The sequence below is a fragment of the Amphibalanus amphitrite genome, unplaced genomic scaffold (genome assembly GCF_019059575.1).
Source record: "Amphibalanus amphitrite isolate SeventyFive unplaced genomic scaffold, NRLGWU_Aamphi_draft 000125F_arrow, whole genome shotgun sequence".
Classification (NCBI taxonomy): Eukaryota; Metazoa; Arthropoda; class Thecostraca; order Balanomorpha; family Balanidae; genus Amphibalanus; species Amphibalanus amphitrite.
Genome location: NW_024881620.1, coordinates 725,418 through 745,649, shown reverse-complemented (window position 1 = coordinate 745,649; position 20,232 = coordinate 725,418). Strand labels below are relative to the sequence as shown.

Here is a 20,232-nt window from a genome sequence, read left to right as displayed (position 1 = left end):
GCTTGCCAGTTCATGCGAATACTTCATGTTCTAATGTGGCCATAGGTTACACGATGCGTTGCTGTGAAGTTGTATAGCTGCAAAGTAAAATTACAAGTTCTTAAGACTTTTGCGAACATGAATGAGACCGTTATGCATGCACCCGTGAGTAACCTCCTTTGTGACTGAACCGCTGAACAATAAGATAATGGCTATGTACAAGCCCATCAGGCTGGAAACTGCGGTCATGTAGTCAGCCACTGCGAGATGTTAGCACAATAGTAAAAACACGCCACACCCGGGATTCACGCTGGCAGTTCTGCTAAAACCGACAAAAGGTTGGTGTTGTTACGCTGTGCAGGGAAAATCGGTGAATTGTCCACCGCAGACCTGCTCATTAGACAGTTGGCTAGACTGTTCGACAAATTGCGGAGAATCGTGTCAAAACATACCGGGACAATTAGGTGACAAATGCACAAATGAATGTATAATGTATATTTGTCCGACTTAGTGAATTTCAGCAGGAGACAAGTCATGCCTGAGTAAAGTTCGAGCCCAAGGCAAGGTTTCTTCCTTTGTGGAAAAAAGTGGGTTATATTTGTGACCAAATGGCAAATATATTTGACGCTAGTTTTAAGTAGAACGATGACAACATTATTTAGCTCCAATCGTTTAGCGCTGTAGCCCATACTATTTATCACCGAATCACTGACTAGAATATTGGTGTGACACAGGAGGTTATATCGGAACGTCCAGCCGTGTCCCGACTCGACTGAAATCAGAGCAGCTGGGGGCGAGCACAAATCATACGAAGGTGTTTTACTCATACGGTACCGCACAGGTACAGATAACCGTGAGAGTGAGCGTTCGCTACAAAGCAGCGGACCAAGTGAGATCAGCCAATAGTGGACATCCATAACACACAGCGAGCTGAAACTTAGCACAAACCGAGCTCAGTTGATTGAATAGCCATACGAATACGCGGATGGACGTGAATAACTCAACGATAACACAGTGGTGGGATACATTGAGTTGCTAAGCCATGTGACAACACAACACACAAACAGATCACATGCGGACTGGACGGAGATCGTTGGTATTCCACCGTATCACCTGGTGGAGAATCACATTCACCGACTAAAGATAACACGCTCGGTACTCCAAGAAGCACCTCACTCCATGCGTGCCTCCCATCCTCTCTCTTCCTCTCCCACCCCTCAGAGAGCTCAGAACACACCTCTCTCTTCCCTCCCACCTCTCTCTCTCTCAGAAGACGTCACTCTCGTCCTCGATGTTAACGTTGGCGCCGCTGGCGACTGGCCAGTTGATGCCGTACGTGTTGGAGACGGACTGGCCGACCGAGGCGGCGTCCACCCGCTCCTTCTGCATCTCCACCTGCACCTTCAGGATGATCTTGTTCCAGTCGGCGTCCATCTGAAGGGAGGTTAATCGGCGTGAATGCGCTTATGGGCGCAGCCGCTCGACCGAGAGGGTCAGAGAGAATACAATGGTTGAAGAGGGTGACCTAAAGCCTTGCAGATTCTTCACACTTGTGAAAGTTGTGAATGTGATGGGGGGCCAGCGGCAAACTGCAAACCTGATCCATGAACGGTATCATATTTATCTATAATTAAATCCTCAAACGGGTACGGGATAATGATATGATTTATCATGAAATCTAATTCCTCCAGTCGTTTATGGGAGCCTTCTACAGATAGCCTGTTGGTTGGACGATCAATACTGAAGGGTCATAAATCAAACATCAGTTATGTAACCGGCTGATTAAAATGTCCTTTCGTAAGAACAGTTGATATTCGATCCATTCATTACAGGGAACGTGTTCTACGTAGACTTCTACGTTGTTATAAATTCTAGAAATCGCAAACATTACTTAAGAAGAAATTAGTAATCCAACTTATATATCGCATGCATACGTCGCATAACAGTGGTCTCGGTGCCCGAATGACGAACGCAAAAAATGGAGAAAAAGACGTCGTGCTGAAAGGATAAAGTGCTCATAAGCATAAATCCAGTGCAGTGTGCTGTGAATGTGGCAATTTCGTTGCAGTTGTTGCAGTAATAAACCGTGCAACAACCATAGAAACATCTCACAAAACAACATCAGAGTGGAGACAAGTAAACAGTAAAAACATCATAAGCCAGTGTGGTGCAGGCTGCATAAGTGTGGGATGGAGCATGTCAGGGCCACCTAGCCAAGAACCACCGGCTGCTGTCTCGGGAGTACCGCTGCAGCAGCCAACGACCGTCGAATACCGCCATAATGCTGACACCCAGCAGACCAAACACCATGCAAATATGTGCTGAGAATCATCGAGGAAGAGCGTCGTGCAGTGAAGACTCCGTTGTTTCTTGAACAGGGACAGACACAGCCATGCATGGAAAAGCGACAAACAGACACACACAGCCACATACAGACTGCTAGAGCGACTGGCGGCTGGCAGCTACTGTTCCGTCATGTCCTGAATCTCCTCGTTCTCGTCGGACTCGCGCTCACGCTTCTTCCGCTTGGACTCCTTCACCATCTGATGTCACCGTAGAGCTGGGTCAGCTAGAGGTTCGTGGAAGGGGACCCGAACGCTCCGGGGAGGGCGAAGGGTGTCCGATACGGCCTTCGTCCTATCTAATGTTTACTAGGTCCAGCGAATATTTGCGACTGGCACACGACGACCTGGAACTGAATGCATAGTTGATGAATATGGTCTAAGATTAATCGTTTCTAGCATTCAGATCTGCGGTGCCTAGGAGAATAGAGGTTCACACATGTCATCAGAATACCGCTGAAAAAAAATCAGAATCAAGTTCACGTACTATAATAACCGAACACTCGAAAAATCTAACCCCCATGACTCATGATGCGCTAGGAGTCAGACACGAACAGAATTCGGTCTACGAAACTCCGTTGTCTCTGTTTCACCTACCGACTTGTACTGCAGGAACAGCTGGTTAGTCTCCTCCTTCTCAAAACGCTCCAGGTACTTCTTACGGAATGCGATCACCGTGTCAATGTGCGTCTTGTACTTGACGGCCATGGCCAACGCCCTGACAAAGCAAAGGGGTAAAGCAAGGAATGACTGAGCTGTAGTGAGCGTTTAGGTCAACAGTAATAAGCGATAAAGGCATGAGGCCGGACAGATTAAGGTCCGCTCGGCGTTCAACAACAGCGATTGTATACATAAAACAGGAGTCTTTTGAGAACGGGAAGTTATAATATATTGCCCTAAAAGGAGTACACGAATTAGATGAGCGAACTGAAAGTTGATGGGGCCGGCGAAAGCTGCTACGCATTAGTTACGTTTGTCAAACGTCTTAACGGGAACCTTATGAGCCGGGGACTGATGCGCGACTCACTTGTCCCACTGGTAGAGCTGTATGTTGAGCATGATGGCCCGGAACACCTGGTTGGTGTGGATCAGGATGGCCTCGGCGTCCAGTGGCGACCCCGCCAGCAGCGTCAGCTCGGCCGCCTGCGCCTCGGCCGACGACAGGTCCTGGAGCCAAACATGCCGTCAGTTAACATAACACATGTGCAAAAAGCATGATTGCGTCCTCACTTAAAAGCAAATACTGCGGTTCTGTGATAATAGATGACATACTTTTATTGCTCGGTTGTCACACAAGTGGATGTGAGCTTACGACCTTCTTGAGCTTTCAAAGTTCAATTTGGCGAGATGACCAGACGGCTGGCTGCCTGTTCACAAGAAAATTAAATTATCGCGCCGGTACGAGCTACGTCAGAACATCCCGTTCCTGCCATCCACACTGCGAACCAGTGAGGCCGACCGAACCCACCTTGATGTATCGCAGGTACTCGACTTTGTCGGCCTGGTCGATACACGAGTAGGCGATCTCCGCCGTCTCCAGCTCCCGGGCCACGGTGGCCATGCCGGCCAGGCAGCCCCACAGCGAGTCTGACTGACGGAGAAAGCAAAAGAGCAAGTCAGTCGGACCCACAGCGAGGACATAACGTCATAGATAATCCGACTGAGACAGAGACTGAGGCGGATCGCGTTAGATTCGCGTTAAACAGACCTTCAGTGTGTCAGACAGCTCCATGTCAAGTTAGACAAGCAGATAACGAGTCAGAAAGATCCAGGAGGGAACGCCACGATCACTTCCCTCCAACCCCCTGTCCCATTCCCAAAGCAAGCCACCAGCCAGCCCGTGGCCGACCCTCAGCCCACACCACAGTACTCGTACCTTGATGAAGCGACAGAGCCGCACGGCGTCGTCCCACTTCTCCTGGGCGACGTAGTTGTGCAGCACGGCCGGGTAGGGGGAGATGCTGGTGGCCACCTGGCAGCCGTCAGAGCGGCGCAGTGACACCTGCGAGCCGCCGAACGCCGAGATCGACGGGTTCTTGCCGAAATCACTGCGAGAGAGAAAATAGGGAGAGGGCGGTTGTTTCTCAAAATAAATAGTTGCAGCCCGGACTCTCCGACGTCGTCTCTGGCCTCTGGGCGAGACATTGTATTCTGCTGAGCACTTCCCAATTTAATAAACGAGCTACCTTAATTCCAACCCGTCAGCCGTTTTCCGGCCGCATCGTCCGTTCCTGTTTCCTTTCGTCCTATCCCAACTAAAGTCCCAACGTCTTTTGAGCTCATCCTTCCGAGTCCAATCCCTTCTCTGCCTGCTAATTCAGTTTCTGTCTCGCCTGCATTTTCCATCCCATCTGTCTAATCCCGTTCCGTTCCCCGCATCGCCCTATTTCCCCTTCCCCATCCCACTCACGGCGACTCCTTCTGCAGGATGGTCTTGGTGAGGAGCTCCTTGTCCACGAAGATGACGGCAGGATAGTACCACACGGAGAGCCGCGATTCCTGCAGGCCGGCCAGCATGTTGGCCTGCGCGCTCCAGCACAGAGAGTGCACCATCATACCTGACGTGCAGAGGGACGCACGTTGCCAAGACGACAAAAACACAAGCAGTTTTCTTACATAAGCTTTAATTGGAACGTCAGGCACAATCTCAATTTCAATAATTCAATAACCAATTCAATAATCCTCAGGGATTTTGCGCTTTTGGTTAGCTCCAACCGTTGCAAACCTTCAGGGATTAAACCGACGACCGCAATTACCTCACTGCCCAAACGAAATAATATATAAACGCCCACTTATTACACCGAGGAGAAGCAGACAGCAGACAATCTATCACATTTCTACGAATCTCTTTCCATGTAACAGCATAAACCTGAGCTACAACACGGAATTACTGACGACCGAAACTGAATATCGCCACATACCGAGTCTGAGCACCTTGCGCGAGCCCCCGACGCGCCGTGTGGTGAGCAGGAACAGGTCCTTGTTGGCGTCGACAAAGGCCAGCTTCCGCTGCGAGGCCGGCAGGTGTTGATCGAGGGCCAGTTCCAGGACGTCACATTTGTGCGTGAACGGTTTGTCGGTGACCGCCTTCCCCGTGGTGGCGTCCATTAGTTGGATCACTGACGGTGGACGGAGGGAGGTAGTTATAATGTGGTTTAGGGGAGATGACAGGGGAAGACGTCAGCGGTGCGGAATAGGAGTCGTCAAAGGTGATCTTGAGCGACACTGCAGTGGTGATACCAGCTCATAGCGTAAAAACCGTCATGGGCGGAGGGAGATATTATAATGTGGTTTAGGGGAGACGTCAGGGTAAGACGTCAGCGGTGTGGGATAGGAGTCGTCAAAGGTGATCTTGAGCGACACTGCAGCGGTGATACCACCTCACAGCATAAAAACCGTCAACGGTTATATGTGGGGGAGCGTCTGATCGGTGAGACTGAGTGAGCGTCAGCAGTATGATACGGGGAACGTCTGTGTGAGCGAGAAGATCTGTGAACACTATGAACATTCGTGGCGTATAATTGCCGTCTGCCGAGAACGGTGGTGATGCCCGTCCCGTCGGTACGTACCCTTCTCGTTGTCACTGTCCCGGCAGGCGAGCGTATCGTTAGCGAGGGACATGGTCTGTTCTGAGACCGAGTCCAGGCGCATTCCCGACCAGCGTGGGGAGCTCTGTAGACGCGCCTCGTACGTGTAAATGTACACGCCGTTTCCGTCCACCAGCGCGAACACCCTGGGAAAGGGTAAAACGGGGCGGGAAGGAGAGGGGTCAAGAATTCTGCTGCTGCCTGCTGGTGATGGTCATCAACTGCGGAATTCCATGAAACCAGTGATCTTGTTTACCGAGTGGCCAGTAGGATATGACATCAGCTACCGTTTCTTATAAACTGATGTGAAGAAGATTAAAGAAGAAAGAGCTGAAAATACCGGTTTAGTTTGAAGATTATCAGATTGTCTTTGAAGCCTAGCACTTACCAGCAACATGGAATTGGAAGCATTTATGCTATAGTATTTTATCCCTATATACTTTGTCTGTTTGCAGACTAATGATACATTTTTAAACCAACGATCACAAGGACGACAGGCAGCCGCGTCACTCACTGGGATGACTGCAGGATCAGGTGGACGTTGCCCTCCTTCAGCTCGAAGATCAGCGGCGTGTTCCAGTTGCGAGACGAGTAGATGAAACACTGGCCCGTCGTCGCCACGATCAGGAACCTGCGTACAGTATTCGCGGCGATAATCGATGTATGTAAAACCCGGAACATGGAATGACAACTACAATCGGTATAATTAGTGTTGGATATAGCGTTATCGAGCATCCTGACCGTCACAGAAATGTGCAGTATTTTCGCTGTTGTATGCGCACAACTTTCGCTTCACAGTTTGCATTCATTACAATCGACGGACGCCCCGGTAAACGAGAGTTACCGACCAGAACGCCGTTCCTTTCGCGAGCAGACAATTTCTGCGGGTTTCGGTAAGTCGCCTGACTGTAAAACTTGTACTTACCTAGTTAGTCGTAATGACCACCCATCACGACAACAGTTGACCACAACAACCGGGCTTCGTTCGAAACGGGGTTACGACGGTGTTTCCCTGGGTGTACAGAGCTGTCTCTTAGGAAACCAATCGGTTATTATGACTTGCATGATCATAAACATGGGATAGGACGGCGGGACACGAAAGTCGCTGACGTAAACAGTGGACTATCCGCCCTCAGACATGACATATTGACAAGCGGCTTACTGTGAACAACAACGTGAGGGTCACGTTGGTATCCTTTCAGAACTACTTACGCATTCGGGCGTTGGACGTCGAACCTTGGTTTGTCATGCGATCCAGGGTACTTCCCTCTCGCCTATCCCAGCCCCAGTAATCGCCTGTATCTATCTCCTGTAGAGTTCTCATGAGTCAGGGGAGTCAGACTGATTGTCTGGTGATCAGGGGAGACCCAAGATTGTACCTAGGTACGTACATAGTGGATAGGTGCATCCCCGACTGACGGTTCATTATGATCATATCTTACAGGAACCAAAGGTAAAATAAGCGATAAGCAGTTCCACGGTTAAACTGGGACAGTGAACTCAGATATTCTTTCAGGCAAATTGACCTTTAGTTAGTGGTTAGCCTCTGACGAGACTTGTCCCTAAAATAGGTACTTAAAGGGACTATCCCACCTTCTAAAATGTTGTTAAAACCAGTTAAATTGTGCCCGACTTTATAGATTGGATGACCAGGAACACGGTTCTGGCATTTATTTTTCATTAAACATCTTAGGCTTCCCATATTCCAAACACAAACTTTCAAATATGTGACGTCACAGCCCAAAATTACCTCCTTCCCCAGGCCACATTACTGTCATAAAGCTGATTCTTTTTACTCTATAGGCACCACAACAAAGTTCAGACCGAGTTTTAAGCGATTTTTCAACGAACAAACCCATTTAAATCAGAATGACTAAACGAGGTGACGTCACACTAACGGTCGCTCCATGTTGAAGATAGGGCCTTGCGCAAGGCCCATTTTCAAATGAAGGGAACGAATTTCTTCAACACCAAGAGGCCGCGGGGGTTGCAACCTAGATAGATAGTGGTTTCTGAACCTCGCCGCAAACTTAGCTATCTCAACTCAAACCCCATGTCCCTAGTAGCACACAACATTGATACAACATCGAGATATGTTGAAATCAGGTTGATTGTCAATATTGGTGCTTCAACACGAATTCAACATTGATTCAACGTTGATATCACGTTGAAATTTGGTTGTGCTTTGTCGAATCTTGGTTGAAGTTCAACATTGTATAGTCCGTTTTTCTTAAGTTTGCCCCTCACTGTAAACGTCTCTTTGAACACAGCACGAGAATTGCTAGCTGAATTACTGAGAAAAATGGTTAGCGCACATTGTATTGTATATATGAATAATATTTTCAAAAATAAGTTTTGAACATCGACGATTTAACGTTATGTTAAGCGCCGTGCAATTTATTTATTAGTTCAGACATAATTCCTGAGAAGTCGTCTATCCCTGTGGGGCTGTAGGTATTGGCAGATACGATTTACGAGTCTGTGAAATAGTAAATAAATTTGATGAAATTGATCGACTGTGAAATCTGGTTAAATCAGTGTGCGCCAACCAGTTTTCTCAGTAATTCAGCTAGCAATTCTCGTGCTATGTTCAAAAAGACGTTTACAGTGAGGGGCAAACTTAAAAAAAACGAACTATAGTTCAACATCGATACAACATTGTCCCAATATTGAGTTCACAATATCGACAGATGTAGAATTTCAACATTGTGATTCAACATTGATACAACATTGTCATGATGTTGATTTCACAATATTGATAAAAGTAATTTCCAACATTGTGATTTAATTACTATATTGCCCCGCAGTTGTGTTGACACTTGACAACATTAAAGGGAGAATGCCCCCTCGGGTGTAAGGGGTCCCATGAGCTCGACAGGTCCTAAGGCGTCAATCGGACTAGTAAGGGTGGGATCACTGAGGTTCCAACAAAACAAATATGGTCTTATAGAAATAGTACCTATCAGGGCCTATTTTAACATGTTAACTGGGGTGGCAAAACCCACCCCAGTGGTGCGGTTTTCCACCCCAGTCGTCTTACTTTGCCACCCCAGTGAAAAAAAAAACACCCCAAAAGTCTGCCCACAGATATTAGCTGCCGACAATCACGGAGGCGACACATTCTTGGGGCGCAACTCAGCTTGACAGGGGGAAAAGGCCGGCTCACTGAGGTGCCACCACCACCAATGGGGTGCCCTTTTACTACTGGGGGCGCCCTACTTTGATTGGGACACACTACCGGCAATGGGGCGCCCTACCAGCATTTGGGCGCCTACCACGACTGAAGAGCCCTATCAACATTGGGGCGCCCAGACACGATTGGGGAGCCACACCACTATCTGGGGAGTGGGGCGCCAACCACCTTTGGGCGCCCTATCAGAAATGGGACGCCGCACTGTGACGTTCCGCTGGTGCTGGGGCGCCCTAAGTTTCTGGTGCGCCCTACCGGCACGAGGCGCCCTACCACCACTGGGGTGGTGGTATCATATCACCCATCAACATGGGGCGCCCCACTACTCCTAGGACACCATCCAACTCCTTGGGCGCCCTTTCACAATTTGGTTCCGTACCACTCCTGGGGCGCCCTGCCGATATTAGAGCGCACTTAACTACTAGGACACCCTACTATCACTGCGCGCGCCCACCACTATTGGGGCGCTTCCCACTATCGGGGCGCCCTGTCACAACTGGGGCGCCCTATCACAACGGGTGCACCTTACCACAACTGAGGTGCCGTACCACTACTGGGGCGCATTTACTCTAACAGTAAGAGCGCCCTACCGAGACTGAGGCGCCCTGTCACTAGGGCCGTTTCGCTCCTAAGGGAGCTTTACTGGGGCGCCACTCAGGGACGCTATACCGCTACTGGATCGTCCTACTATTATTGAGGCGCCTCACCACAAATGGGGCGATATGTCAGTAGGTATCATTATCATTTATCAACGGCGCATCAATGACAAATAGCAACATACAAATTACATTCACAACACTAGTCACCAATGCATCTTTCTTGGCATTAAAGAGCCACAAGCCCTCAAAATCTGGAGAGCGTCTCAGGGCAGTGGCGTGGCGAGACATTTAGATTTATCTACAATCAACAATGGGGTGAAGTCAGTGGCGTAGCGAAAGGGGTCCCTATGGCCCCTAGGGACCCTCCTTGGGCCTTCCATGGGCCCCTGTCCCCGAAGCTGACGGCAGGGCCCTTCGAAATTTCAAAAGTTCCGGGATGGGCTGTTTCAAATCGGGGACCCCACATGTTATGGGGACTTTATCTACGTATATATACCCTACCCAATTTTTAGGGCGGACATCACCCACCTTATTTTTGATTGGCCTCTTTTAATTTTTATTTAATATTTATTTCTTATAGTTTGGTTAAAGTCCGAGGGGCCCTCTTCAGAGCTAGTGAAGGGCCCTCTGATAGCTTGACGGGGGCCTTCTGAAAGCATGAAGGACCCACCTGATCGCTTGACAGGGGCCCTATGAACTAAAGAAAGGCCCTCTGAATACACGAGAGGTCCCTCTGAACGCATGAAGGGACCCTGATCGCTTGACGAGGGGTCTCTGAGCTACAAAAAACCTCTGAGCGCATAAAGGGCCCTGATTGCTTGCCAGGGGCCCTCTGAACTACATAAAGGCCCTCTGAACTAAAGAAAGGCCCTCTGGGTACACGAGAGGGTCCTCTAGCTGAAAGCATGAAAGGCCGCCTGATCGCTTGACGGGGGGCGTCTGAGCTACAGAAAATTCCTCTGAGCGCGTAAAGGGGTCCTGATTGCTTGCCAGGGGCCCTCTGAACTGCATAAAGGCCCTCTGAATACACAACAGGGCCCTCTGAACGCATGAAGGTGCCCCTGATTGCTTGACGTGGGCCTTCAGAGCTACAGTAAAACTCTCTGAGCGCATGGAATGGCCCCTGATCGCTTGACGGAGCCCCTCTTACTTACCGAGGGGCCCTCTGAACGAGTGGAGTTGCCCTTTGAGGCGAGCTCATGATGGGGCTCTTTGACTAACATCTGAAGGGTCCTCTGTTAGTGTAAAGGAATCGCAATTTGCGTGGAGGGCCCTTCTTGGACCGAGAGTGCCTTCTGTCGGTCTGAGGGCCCCCGATCGGCCTTAGGGGCCCTTTGTTCGTCTGAAGGGGCCTATATCAACTGGAGGGGCCTTTCCCCCACCTGAGGAGGTCCTCTGTCGACATGAGGGGCCTCTGTCAGTCTCAGTGTCCCTCTCCCGACCTAGGAGAGGCCCTCCGCTGTTCTGAGGGGCCCTTGTTCTATGGGGCCCTCGATCGACCTGAGAGGCCATCTGTTGATCTGTTGGTTTCCGACTGTTGGTCTGATCCTATGTCGGTTTGAAGGATCTCAGATAAGATCCACTGTCGATCTGAGGGGCCCCTATCGGTTTGGGGAGGCCCTCAAATAACCTGATGGGCCCTAAGTTTGCCTTACAGGGCCATCCGTCGATCCGACAGGGCGCTCTGCAAGTGCAAGGGGTCTTTTGTCGGCCTGAGTGGCCCTTAGACGGCTTACATGACCCTCAGACGGCTTAAGAGGCTCTCATGGGCTGTAGGGGCCTTTGACGGTCGGAAGGACCCTCATCCGACTTACGGGGCCCTCAGTCCGCCTTCAGAACCGGCTGAGCGACTCTATGAAGCTATTTGTGGGCCTATCTAGCAGGGGCCCATGGACTGCTTACCCCTTCAGTTTTAGCGTTTTTTTTTCATTTTTTAAATTTTTAATTTTTGCCCCCCCCCCCCCTCCAAAGAATAGTGGATGAAATCCGGTGACTTTTTGGATTTTGAGGGGGTTATTTTGGGCCTCTGTAAGTTTGGAACTTCAGGAAATCCTTGCTACGCCCCTGGGTGAAGTTGTTCGGAAGTGAAGTTGGAAGTTGGGGGGGGGGGGGGGGGTGCCCACACAAGAGTCAGGGGCGCCACCACTGCCTGGCCACCCCAGTCCAATTATCTTAAAATAGGCCCTGGTACCTATTGGTATCTTATATAGGCATATTACGTCTTGAATATGACATAGGTATAGAGAGTTATAAAGTGAATCGATCCTTAAATAAAGATAGCTCTACTTCATAAATCCTTTTATAACATCCTCAACCTACGTTTAATTAAGCAGTATTATTGTAATAGGCATTATTTTATTCGGGTGCCACCGGTGCCATTCAGTATCACGGTAGGTCCTAACTCCTACCAGTCATGCGTTGAGCTCTTTCAGAGACCGTACCGACTGGAATCTAGCGACCGTTGGGCGCTGACCGTTTTGAAGACTGTACGCGGCCGGCAGCGGGCGGTCCCATCCTCGCCTCCGGCTAGAGAGGGGGAGACCGCGACAGGGGACCGCGCGTCCCCGTCCCGTTGTGCCGGCTCGCAGAGTGCGGACGGGTGTGTTGAGTGTGTGGTGTCCAGTGTCGTCTTGCGTCTCCTCTTCCGACCATGTAGGTTTCCGCCAGTTTCTGCTGTGTGACAATCAGTGCATTTATCCTAGTTATTGCAGTGCTAAGTTAAAAAAAAAACTGGCGCTGAAACGTTCTCTTCAAAATGGTGGCGATCACCGTCGTCACTCACTTGCCTGCGGCAAAGGGAAAAAGTGCTGCCGGTGGCGTCATGTAGCACCATGCCTTGAACCAGAGCCCTGTTCAAGTGCTCTGCGGCCGCCGCGGCTCCCGCGGCCGGGAGGCGGAGCCTAATATCGGTTAGGTTGAACACCCTCGCGGCTGCGGCCGCTGCGGCCGGGGACGAGAATGGCACGGTTGTTTTGAAAGGAGATGCTGATCAAAATTTTGTGCGTAATTGCTTTATAATGGCTTTATTACTTCAATTAGTATCTTTTTAAAGCAATTATTCCTTAACAACATAATAAAATCAACCGAAACAAAGAGCGAAATCCGCAATGTTTTGTCTCACGCGCGCAGTTTATGTCGAAGTTTCCCTGCGGTCGCTCCCGAGCGACCGCGGGAGCCGCAGGAAGAGCTACGCATTACCCAGAATGCTGCTCTCGCCTGATTGGCCGCCTGCTAAGCTCCGCCTTTTTGGCCGCGGGAGCCGCGGCGGCCGCAGACACTTGAACAGGGCCCAGGGCCCGGTAAGTATAAAAGAATAGATGCAGGGTAGTGGGACGTATTAAGGGTACATGCGTCATACTAAATGCACTTACATAAGTATCTATTATCTGAGCTGAAAATGACTGAACGGAATTTACTCAGAGGCCCAATTTATCACCGTTGTTACATAGGAATCTCCGCTTTGTTACAGGAGTGCGAGGCTCGACGGGCGACTCAACCCCCACGGCCCTGACTCAACCGCTCAAGATGTGAAAATGGCGGAGACTGAGCGGCGGCCGAGGTTGTGTGACGTGACGTGATGTGTGAAGTGTAGCTGACTCAAAAAAAGTGAAGAGCTGTCATACTGCATATATCATAGAAATACATTTTTCCCCCGAATATTGACTGTGACGGGGACACTGGAATATTTTAGGTAATTACAGGATATGTGATTTCGTACACGTATAGGTCTGTCGACAACAACATCGAGCCAATGCTGTATCAACATGGAAACAATGTTGAATCAACCAAGAATCAACATCGAGACAATGTTGTATCAACACCGAGACAATGTTGAATCAACCAGAAATCAATATCGAGATAATGTTGAATCAACCAAAAATCAACATCGAGACAATGTTGTATCAACATCGAAACAATGTTGTACAATGTTGTCCTGTCAATATTGATACGATGTCGAAATTCAACATCGTATCAATGTTGAAAGTGGCTAACAGATTGACATCGATACAACATTGTTGTCAATACATATTGATACAACATCGATACAATGTTGATGTGCTACTAGGGGTTAAAGGTGGGATAGTCCCTTTAAGACAATGCCACGATAATGCTTTGCAAGGTTCTGTTGGAATCGACACTCCTATGGCTGGCATTTTTGCTATGAGTAAATTTTAACCAATCCCCAGCCGGCGGCATTGAAACCCAAGATAACCCCAAACGATCCAAGAAATATGTGATACCTATTGTGAAACGAAACTAAGCGTCGGATATTTTTTCGGCTGATGGCGCCACTGGCGGATCCAGAAAGACGGTCTTGGACGCTGCGAGGGAATACCTCAAAAACATTTCTCCAAATCCACCAAATTCATCAGATTTCGATTCCTTCCGCGCCATAGATATACAGACTTCCGCGCTGTTGTGCCGTACTTTTTTCCTCATAAGTCATAAAAGTTGTAAAGTTTTCGTTTTATTCTAAAAAAAAACGCAAATTTTCGTCGAGTTCGGGCGCTGCGGGGGGGGGGGGGGCAACTGCCCCAAATACCCCCCCCCCCCCATATCCGCCAGTGGGTGACCCCCGACTCAGTGCCCCCGACCGACCGGGGCACGATGACGATACACACCGGACAGCAATCCTCTAGCGTGGCGGTCCCGAGAAGCGAACACTCGACCCGACAGCGCGCACTCCCTGGCGGACACACTCCGAACTAAGCTTGTGTTATGTGTAGCTAGTGGATACCGCAGCACAAAGGCTTCACGGGCGTTTCCAAAAATGGATGCTCGATCCGCCAACATCAAGGGCGGCGCCACCGTGGGGGCAGTCTGCCCCCACTGGCAGGAGGCCGTGGGGGCAAGACTATGTTTTTGCCCCCACAAAATTTGGCTGATGTTGAAATGGGAACAGAAGACCGGTGCAACATTCATGATAGGTGGTTATAATAAATAGTACGCCTGTTTTTGACGATCCCCGTATCAAGTGCATCAGCAGAACGTTCGTTCTCAGACCGTCTGTCGCATATCTCCTACTCCCACTCATTCTCCTACTCATTTTCATTCACCAGAAGGCTGCCCTCGAGCTTGACCTCGAGGAGGTTGAGAGGCAGCTTGTCAAAATCGGCCAGAGAAGAGTTCACCCTCTTTTGGGAACCCTTAGACTGAGACTGAGCTCAGGGAGGTATGATAAAATGTGATAGGTAGGTATGTATATCCGGGTTATCTGGAAATGTATGTGGATCGCCCTAATAGAGCTTATTCTGGTATCAATCGTGTGTGAGAGAATCGCATATATTCGCACTACGGTAAAAAAGAGAACTAGGTACTGATTACTGTTTTGAGGAATACACCATTCTACATCTCAACATAACGTTTTCACAGGTTTCTGTCTCGTAATTTAGTTTTATAGTTTTATTTGCTCGCGACCTTAACCTGCCCGGGCCCGGGGGTATTCCCAACCACCGCAGCCCGGGGGTACCCATCACACCTGTCTAACTCCGTACCTAAATAAGGCAGCTACGGAAACAAAAATGGTACCAAACGAAAGGTATTTACGATAAGATTCTATAACACCTAAAGTTTTTGACCTCAGGTCAATTTTCAAGGTCAAAAGTCAAGGTCCAAGGCAAAAACCGGCACTTTTGTAGTGGTCTCAAAGTACGTGTTCCAGAGGACGACATGGTGTATAAAACCGGCTAAAATGGATGTTAAACGAAAGAAGAGAGTCTGGGGATTCCGATGACGTGCAGTGCATAACATTCAAATTCAAGGTCACGGTCGTGATCAAAATTGACCACAAACTTTGCACTTTTTCTTATATCTTGTATACTAAATTCAGAGATGTTTTGAAATGTTTTGAAGCTTAGCGGGCCCCTATTTGTGCTTAAGCTTACGATACAAGGCTGCTACAAGGTCAAAGTCACAAGAGAGTATCCTTGCTAGAGGCTATTTCACTTATTTAAGTCAGGCATAATAATTAAGACATGTTTGCCATCCTGAGGCTCTAAATTAATGCTTAGAGCAAAATGGATGCCAGAATCGTGATCCGCGGCTACGAAATCATCACTAACAACCTTTCATGTGTCAAAGTCAACCAGACGTCATTCGAGGTCACATGAGGTCAACATAAAACTTGACCTTTTCCAAACAATATATATGTCATTCGACGCGTCTCGACAAGACGAATGCGAAGGTGCCGCTGCCGTAGCTCTAGGACTATTTTTGTTGACGTTATTTGCGAAAAAAAACTAAAGCCTCAGCTCGGGGTCGTTGACCTGACCTCTGACCTCAGGTCACCAAAGTTACTTAAGTATTTTTTCTAGGTCAAATGCTACACAACGGTGCTCGTTATTTGTCTTTATCTCTAAAACTCTATTTTTGGCAGCTGGTTGAAGTTCACGTCTGTGACGCCGAAGTTTGCCGTGCAGGAGTCTAGAAAAAATCGGCCTTGAGACGTTATCAAGAAGGCTAGGTCCAATTTGTTTTGCTTCAAAAGATTTCAAATTATTGGGGGATAAGGTACAGCAAGTTTCGTATTTCTACTACTAAGCGTTCATGTGGTATCGCAAATATTCGCCAGGGGAGGCGAAAAACGCCCCCCCCCCCCCCGCCCCGTTCCGGGCCCGGGAGGGTTAATTCTTAAGCTCAATACGTATGCATGAAACCTGAAACCATGATAATTTTTAATTGGCAACATCTGGGGGCAAGGAGCTCATGGATTTTGCAGATTGGGGTATCAGATAACAGTCGGGTCACCTGAAGCTTGCCCCCACTGGCGAAAATTCGTGGCGCCGCCACTGGCCAACATGGGCGAGCAGCGGCGACCGGGCGCTGGGGGAGGGAGCGAGCGCGGGAGGGGGGATGGAGCGAGCGAGGGAGGGGGGGGGAGGTTCTCACTGAGAACGGGCAGAGGCGGGCGGCGACGCGCGACTGACAGTTTGTTTAGGCCTTCGGGGACGTTGGTGGATGATTTTATAAAGGAAATTGACAAACCAGCAGGGGATCGATCTCGTCGTGAATGATTTATGTTGTTTCTCGAGCAGTGAGTGATTTGAGCCCGCCTACGTAGTGCTAAAAACATTTTGTTTTCGGAAGAACTCTGATAACATGCATATTGCATATTCTTGTGATAAAAAGCTGTACTTTGAGCACATTTCACAGCCGGACGACATGGAGGAATTGAGGAAGATAAGTGTGAAAGATAAGATTGGGCTCACTCGTCACCGGCTGGTGCGCCGCAGTAGCTGTGTAAATAAAGCACGTCCTCAATGACGAACTCGATGGAATAGGACAGACAACCAGTCTACCAAACGGTCACCTCTGAGGAACATGCTAAAATTGCAACTGCACTTCTCATCGCGTCCGGTCGTCTGGTAGGGACGAGTATAGCCCGGAATAGGGAGGTGTGGCCAGGGATGAGGACAGATTAGTTATGAGGATTTCAGATGATATATATGTTTCTGTACTCACCCATATGCGAACGAGGTCATGATGATGCGATCCTGGAACTCGAGTTTCTCCCAGACATCGGACATGACGTCCCGCACGCAGATGGTCTTCCGGCCGGTCAGGGTCGCCTCGAAATGGTTCCACTCCATCCGCCTGAGGGCAGCAGGACCCAAGCACTAAACGAGTGGGGTCAAATCACTCACCGAACCGTCTGCAACGGCACGCGAGGCATAGACAATTAGGCCTGTGTCTTTGCAACAAACATATCACTCAAATATTCAATGAAGTAAGAAGTGTGTTAGGACTTAGGTGTGAGCTACCTACGTACTTTTCATTTTTCTCAATGTGATTAGAAGAACGAGCCTTCTCATAATCAGCTGAACATGTTTGGAAATTATGAATTTTAGAAACTCGCCTTCTAAGCCTGACAGTATGCATACAACTACTTATCCCTCGCATCACACAAACGAGCCTATCGTGTCTGCGCCTCCAGGATCCCCTCCCTCCTCATCCCTACTGGGCACTCCTTCCCTGCTGCACCACCCATTCTCACTTTTCGATGACGTGCGCGAAGATGACGTGTCCGTTGGAGCACGCGCCAGCCACCTGGGTACCGTCGTTAGACCAGGCGATCCTCAGGATGCTGCCCGTGTTGGGCTTCTCCAGCGAGTGTGACCAGCCCTTCTTGTCGCAGAGGCGCAGCGTGTTGAACGAGCCGACCGCGAACTTGTCGCCGCTGGGACTCCAGGAGATGGCCGTGACCGGGTAGTCGTGGGCGGTAGAGTTGTACAGCATGCGCCCGTACCGGTCCCAGATGCGGTACCTGTGTGTACGGGGCAAGTACGGGGGTCGATGCGCGGGTGGGTAGCAATGGGTGGGCATCGGGGGGGAATGGGAATGGAACGATGGGCAATGGAGGCAACTTCCGTTGAATATAACGAGTAAAGGAATTATATATGCGAATGATGGTGCTAAGAATAATACCACTAAATTCGATTATTTTAATAAAGTTACGCGAATAACTGCAACAGCACTGTTAATTATCTTGTAAAATAAATAACAACCTATTGCAGCATAAATGGACTGTGTGTAGAACGAGCATTTATCCGGATCCCTTTTACTCCCAAAAGAACATCTCGCTGAACCACCAGTCAACCGGCTAAACAGGCGCGTAATTATAGCTCACACACGTGTGCCCTTATCAATGTCACCGATGCAGTTTGAACTTTCAATGACGCACTACAAATATCTGTACGGAAGGCTCAAATTACCGCGGCGCAACACCGCACCTTGCAGCCGATTCCCATTCAGCCGCCTGACGGATCAGGATTGTTCGGCCGGTTTGCGTCCGTGTTGCAAGTCCGTGATCAGCCGGCGGTACAAACGGCGCCCAGAAACAGCACCAGCCCGCCCAAGCCGACACGTGGATATCAGGATAGCAGCCACCACGTGTAGTTCGGAGACGGAAGCCGACATACGCGCTGCAGTATTCGCCCGGTCGCTCCGGTTCTAACGGCGTACCGTCCCGGTCGGACCAGGTCAGACAATGCGAAAACGGCCGGCGCAACCAGTTCCCCAGCCAGGTCACACGTGCGGCGAAGACCGACGTGTGCCGGCTTTGTCTGCGTTCGAGTATATAGTCCGCGGTCTGGACTGCAGACAACATTCACTGCTAGTCCGACCTGCCTCGCAGGACCTCCCCGTCTTCCGGACGTCTTTCGTCTCTCTCGTCAGCACACCGTTCGAAGACCGTCGGGATGGCCGCCGCACGAGTCTGGGTGTGGGTCGCCGTGCTGCTCTGCGCCGCTCTGCTGCTGGCAGCCACCAGCGAGGCGGCAGCAGCCCGCTGGACGCCGCGCTCCGCCGCTGCCGCCGCCGCCCCGTGCGACAAGTCCCATCCCTGCTATAACTGCGGCATCTATTTCGACACTTACGTCTGTCTCTGCAACTGCAACTAGTCAACTAGGTGACGGTCTCCACCGGAAGGGGAGGATCTCTATTCTCTACCAACCGCAGCCGTGGACGCAGTGGTGTATTGACACCAGGCTACCCACGGGGCCGGTCTACCTCAACTCGCATCGGAGGAAGCGGAACTCTTCAGTCTTCAGTTGTCTGGTTCAACCACCGAGACAACAACTACGGTCTCTACCGGGAGGAGAGGATCTCTACCAACCGCAGCCGTGGACGCAGTGGTGTATTGACACTAGGCTACCCACGGGGCCGGTCTACCTCAGCTCGCATCGGAGGGGGCGATACTCTTCAGTCTTCAGTTGTCTGGTTCAACCACCGAGACAACAACTACGGTCTCTACCGGGAGGAGAGGATCTCTACCGACCGCAGCCGTGGACGCAGTGGTGTATTGACACTAGGCTACCCAAGGGGCCGGTCTACCTCAGCTCGCATCGGAGGGGGCGATACTCTTCAGTCTTCAGTTGTCTGGTTCAACCACCGAGACAACAACTACGGTCTCTACCGGGAGGAGAGGATCTCTACCGACTGCAGCCGTGGACGCAGTGGTGTATTGACACTAGGCTACCCACGGGGCCGGTCTACCTCAGCTAGCATCGGTGGAGGCGAAATCATCCAGTCTTCAGTTGTTTGGTTCAACATACATTTGGACTGGATCTCGAGTGTCCTGCTCCTGGCTATGGGAGACTGGCAATGATCGCGAGCTATACCTTGTTTACAGCTCGACATGTTCATTGAAAGCGTTATTTATTCACATCGATGTCTTTCAGTGGTTTTCCATCGTCGTATTCCACATCGTCATGCAATACTACAGCCATCGTTACTTAATAAAGAATGATTGACGGACGGACATGATATTTGATATTCATCTGAATACGGTTGTGGGAGTGTACTTGAAATTGAATGCTAGGAGATCGAAATCCCAGTTTCAAAGCGGCACAAAGGTCTCTCAAGGAAAATAATGGGTGTTTGATCCTTGCAACTAAGTATGGTATAATAATATTTATAATTTCCCCAAACTTACTTCCCTCCCAAAGCCGACCAAATCAGCTGTCCACCAAGGCCCTAAATAGGTATATACACTGTCCACAGCAACCCTCCTCTCTCTAGCTTATCGCACATTATCA

At 49.7% G+C, this 20,232-nt stretch overlaps 1 protein-coding gene across 2 annotated transcripts in view; it reads right to left on the bottom strand.

Moving 5' to 3' along the window:
* Nucleotides 1–459: 459 nt before the first annotated feature.
* The window catches only part of LOC122381697 (intraflagellar transport protein 80 homolog), a 68,075-nt gene continuing 48,302 nt past the window's right edge, over nt 460–20,232 (bottom strand). The window contains exons 6-16 of one of the 2 annotated variants that reach the window (XM_043366180.1): nt 17,691–17,960; nt 17,159–17,290; nt 6,423–6,539; nt 5,891–6,054; nt 5,243–5,440; nt 4,732–4,879; nt 4,198–4,369; nt 3,790–3,912; nt 3,349–3,488; nt 2,919–3,039; nt 460–1,413 (exon numbers count right to left, since the gene is read on the bottom strand). In XM_043366180.1, the coding sequence (XP_043222115.1) occupies nt 1,246–1,413; nt 2,919–3,039; nt 3,349–3,488; nt 3,790–3,912; nt 4,198–4,369; nt 4,732–4,879; nt 5,243–5,440; nt 5,891–6,054; nt 6,423–6,539; nt 17,159–17,290; nt 17,691–17,960 (1,753 nt within the window). In that variant the 3' untranslated portion in view covers nt 460–1,245. Of the gene's footprint in view, nt 1,414–2,412; nt 2,523–2,918; nt 3,040–3,348; nt 3,489–3,789; nt 3,913–4,197; nt 4,370–4,731; nt 4,880–5,242; nt 5,441–5,890; nt 6,055–6,422; nt 6,540–17,158; nt 17,291–17,690; nt 17,961–20,232 lie in introns of those variants that run through there. The other variant, XM_043366181.1, reaches the window with a different exon arrangement.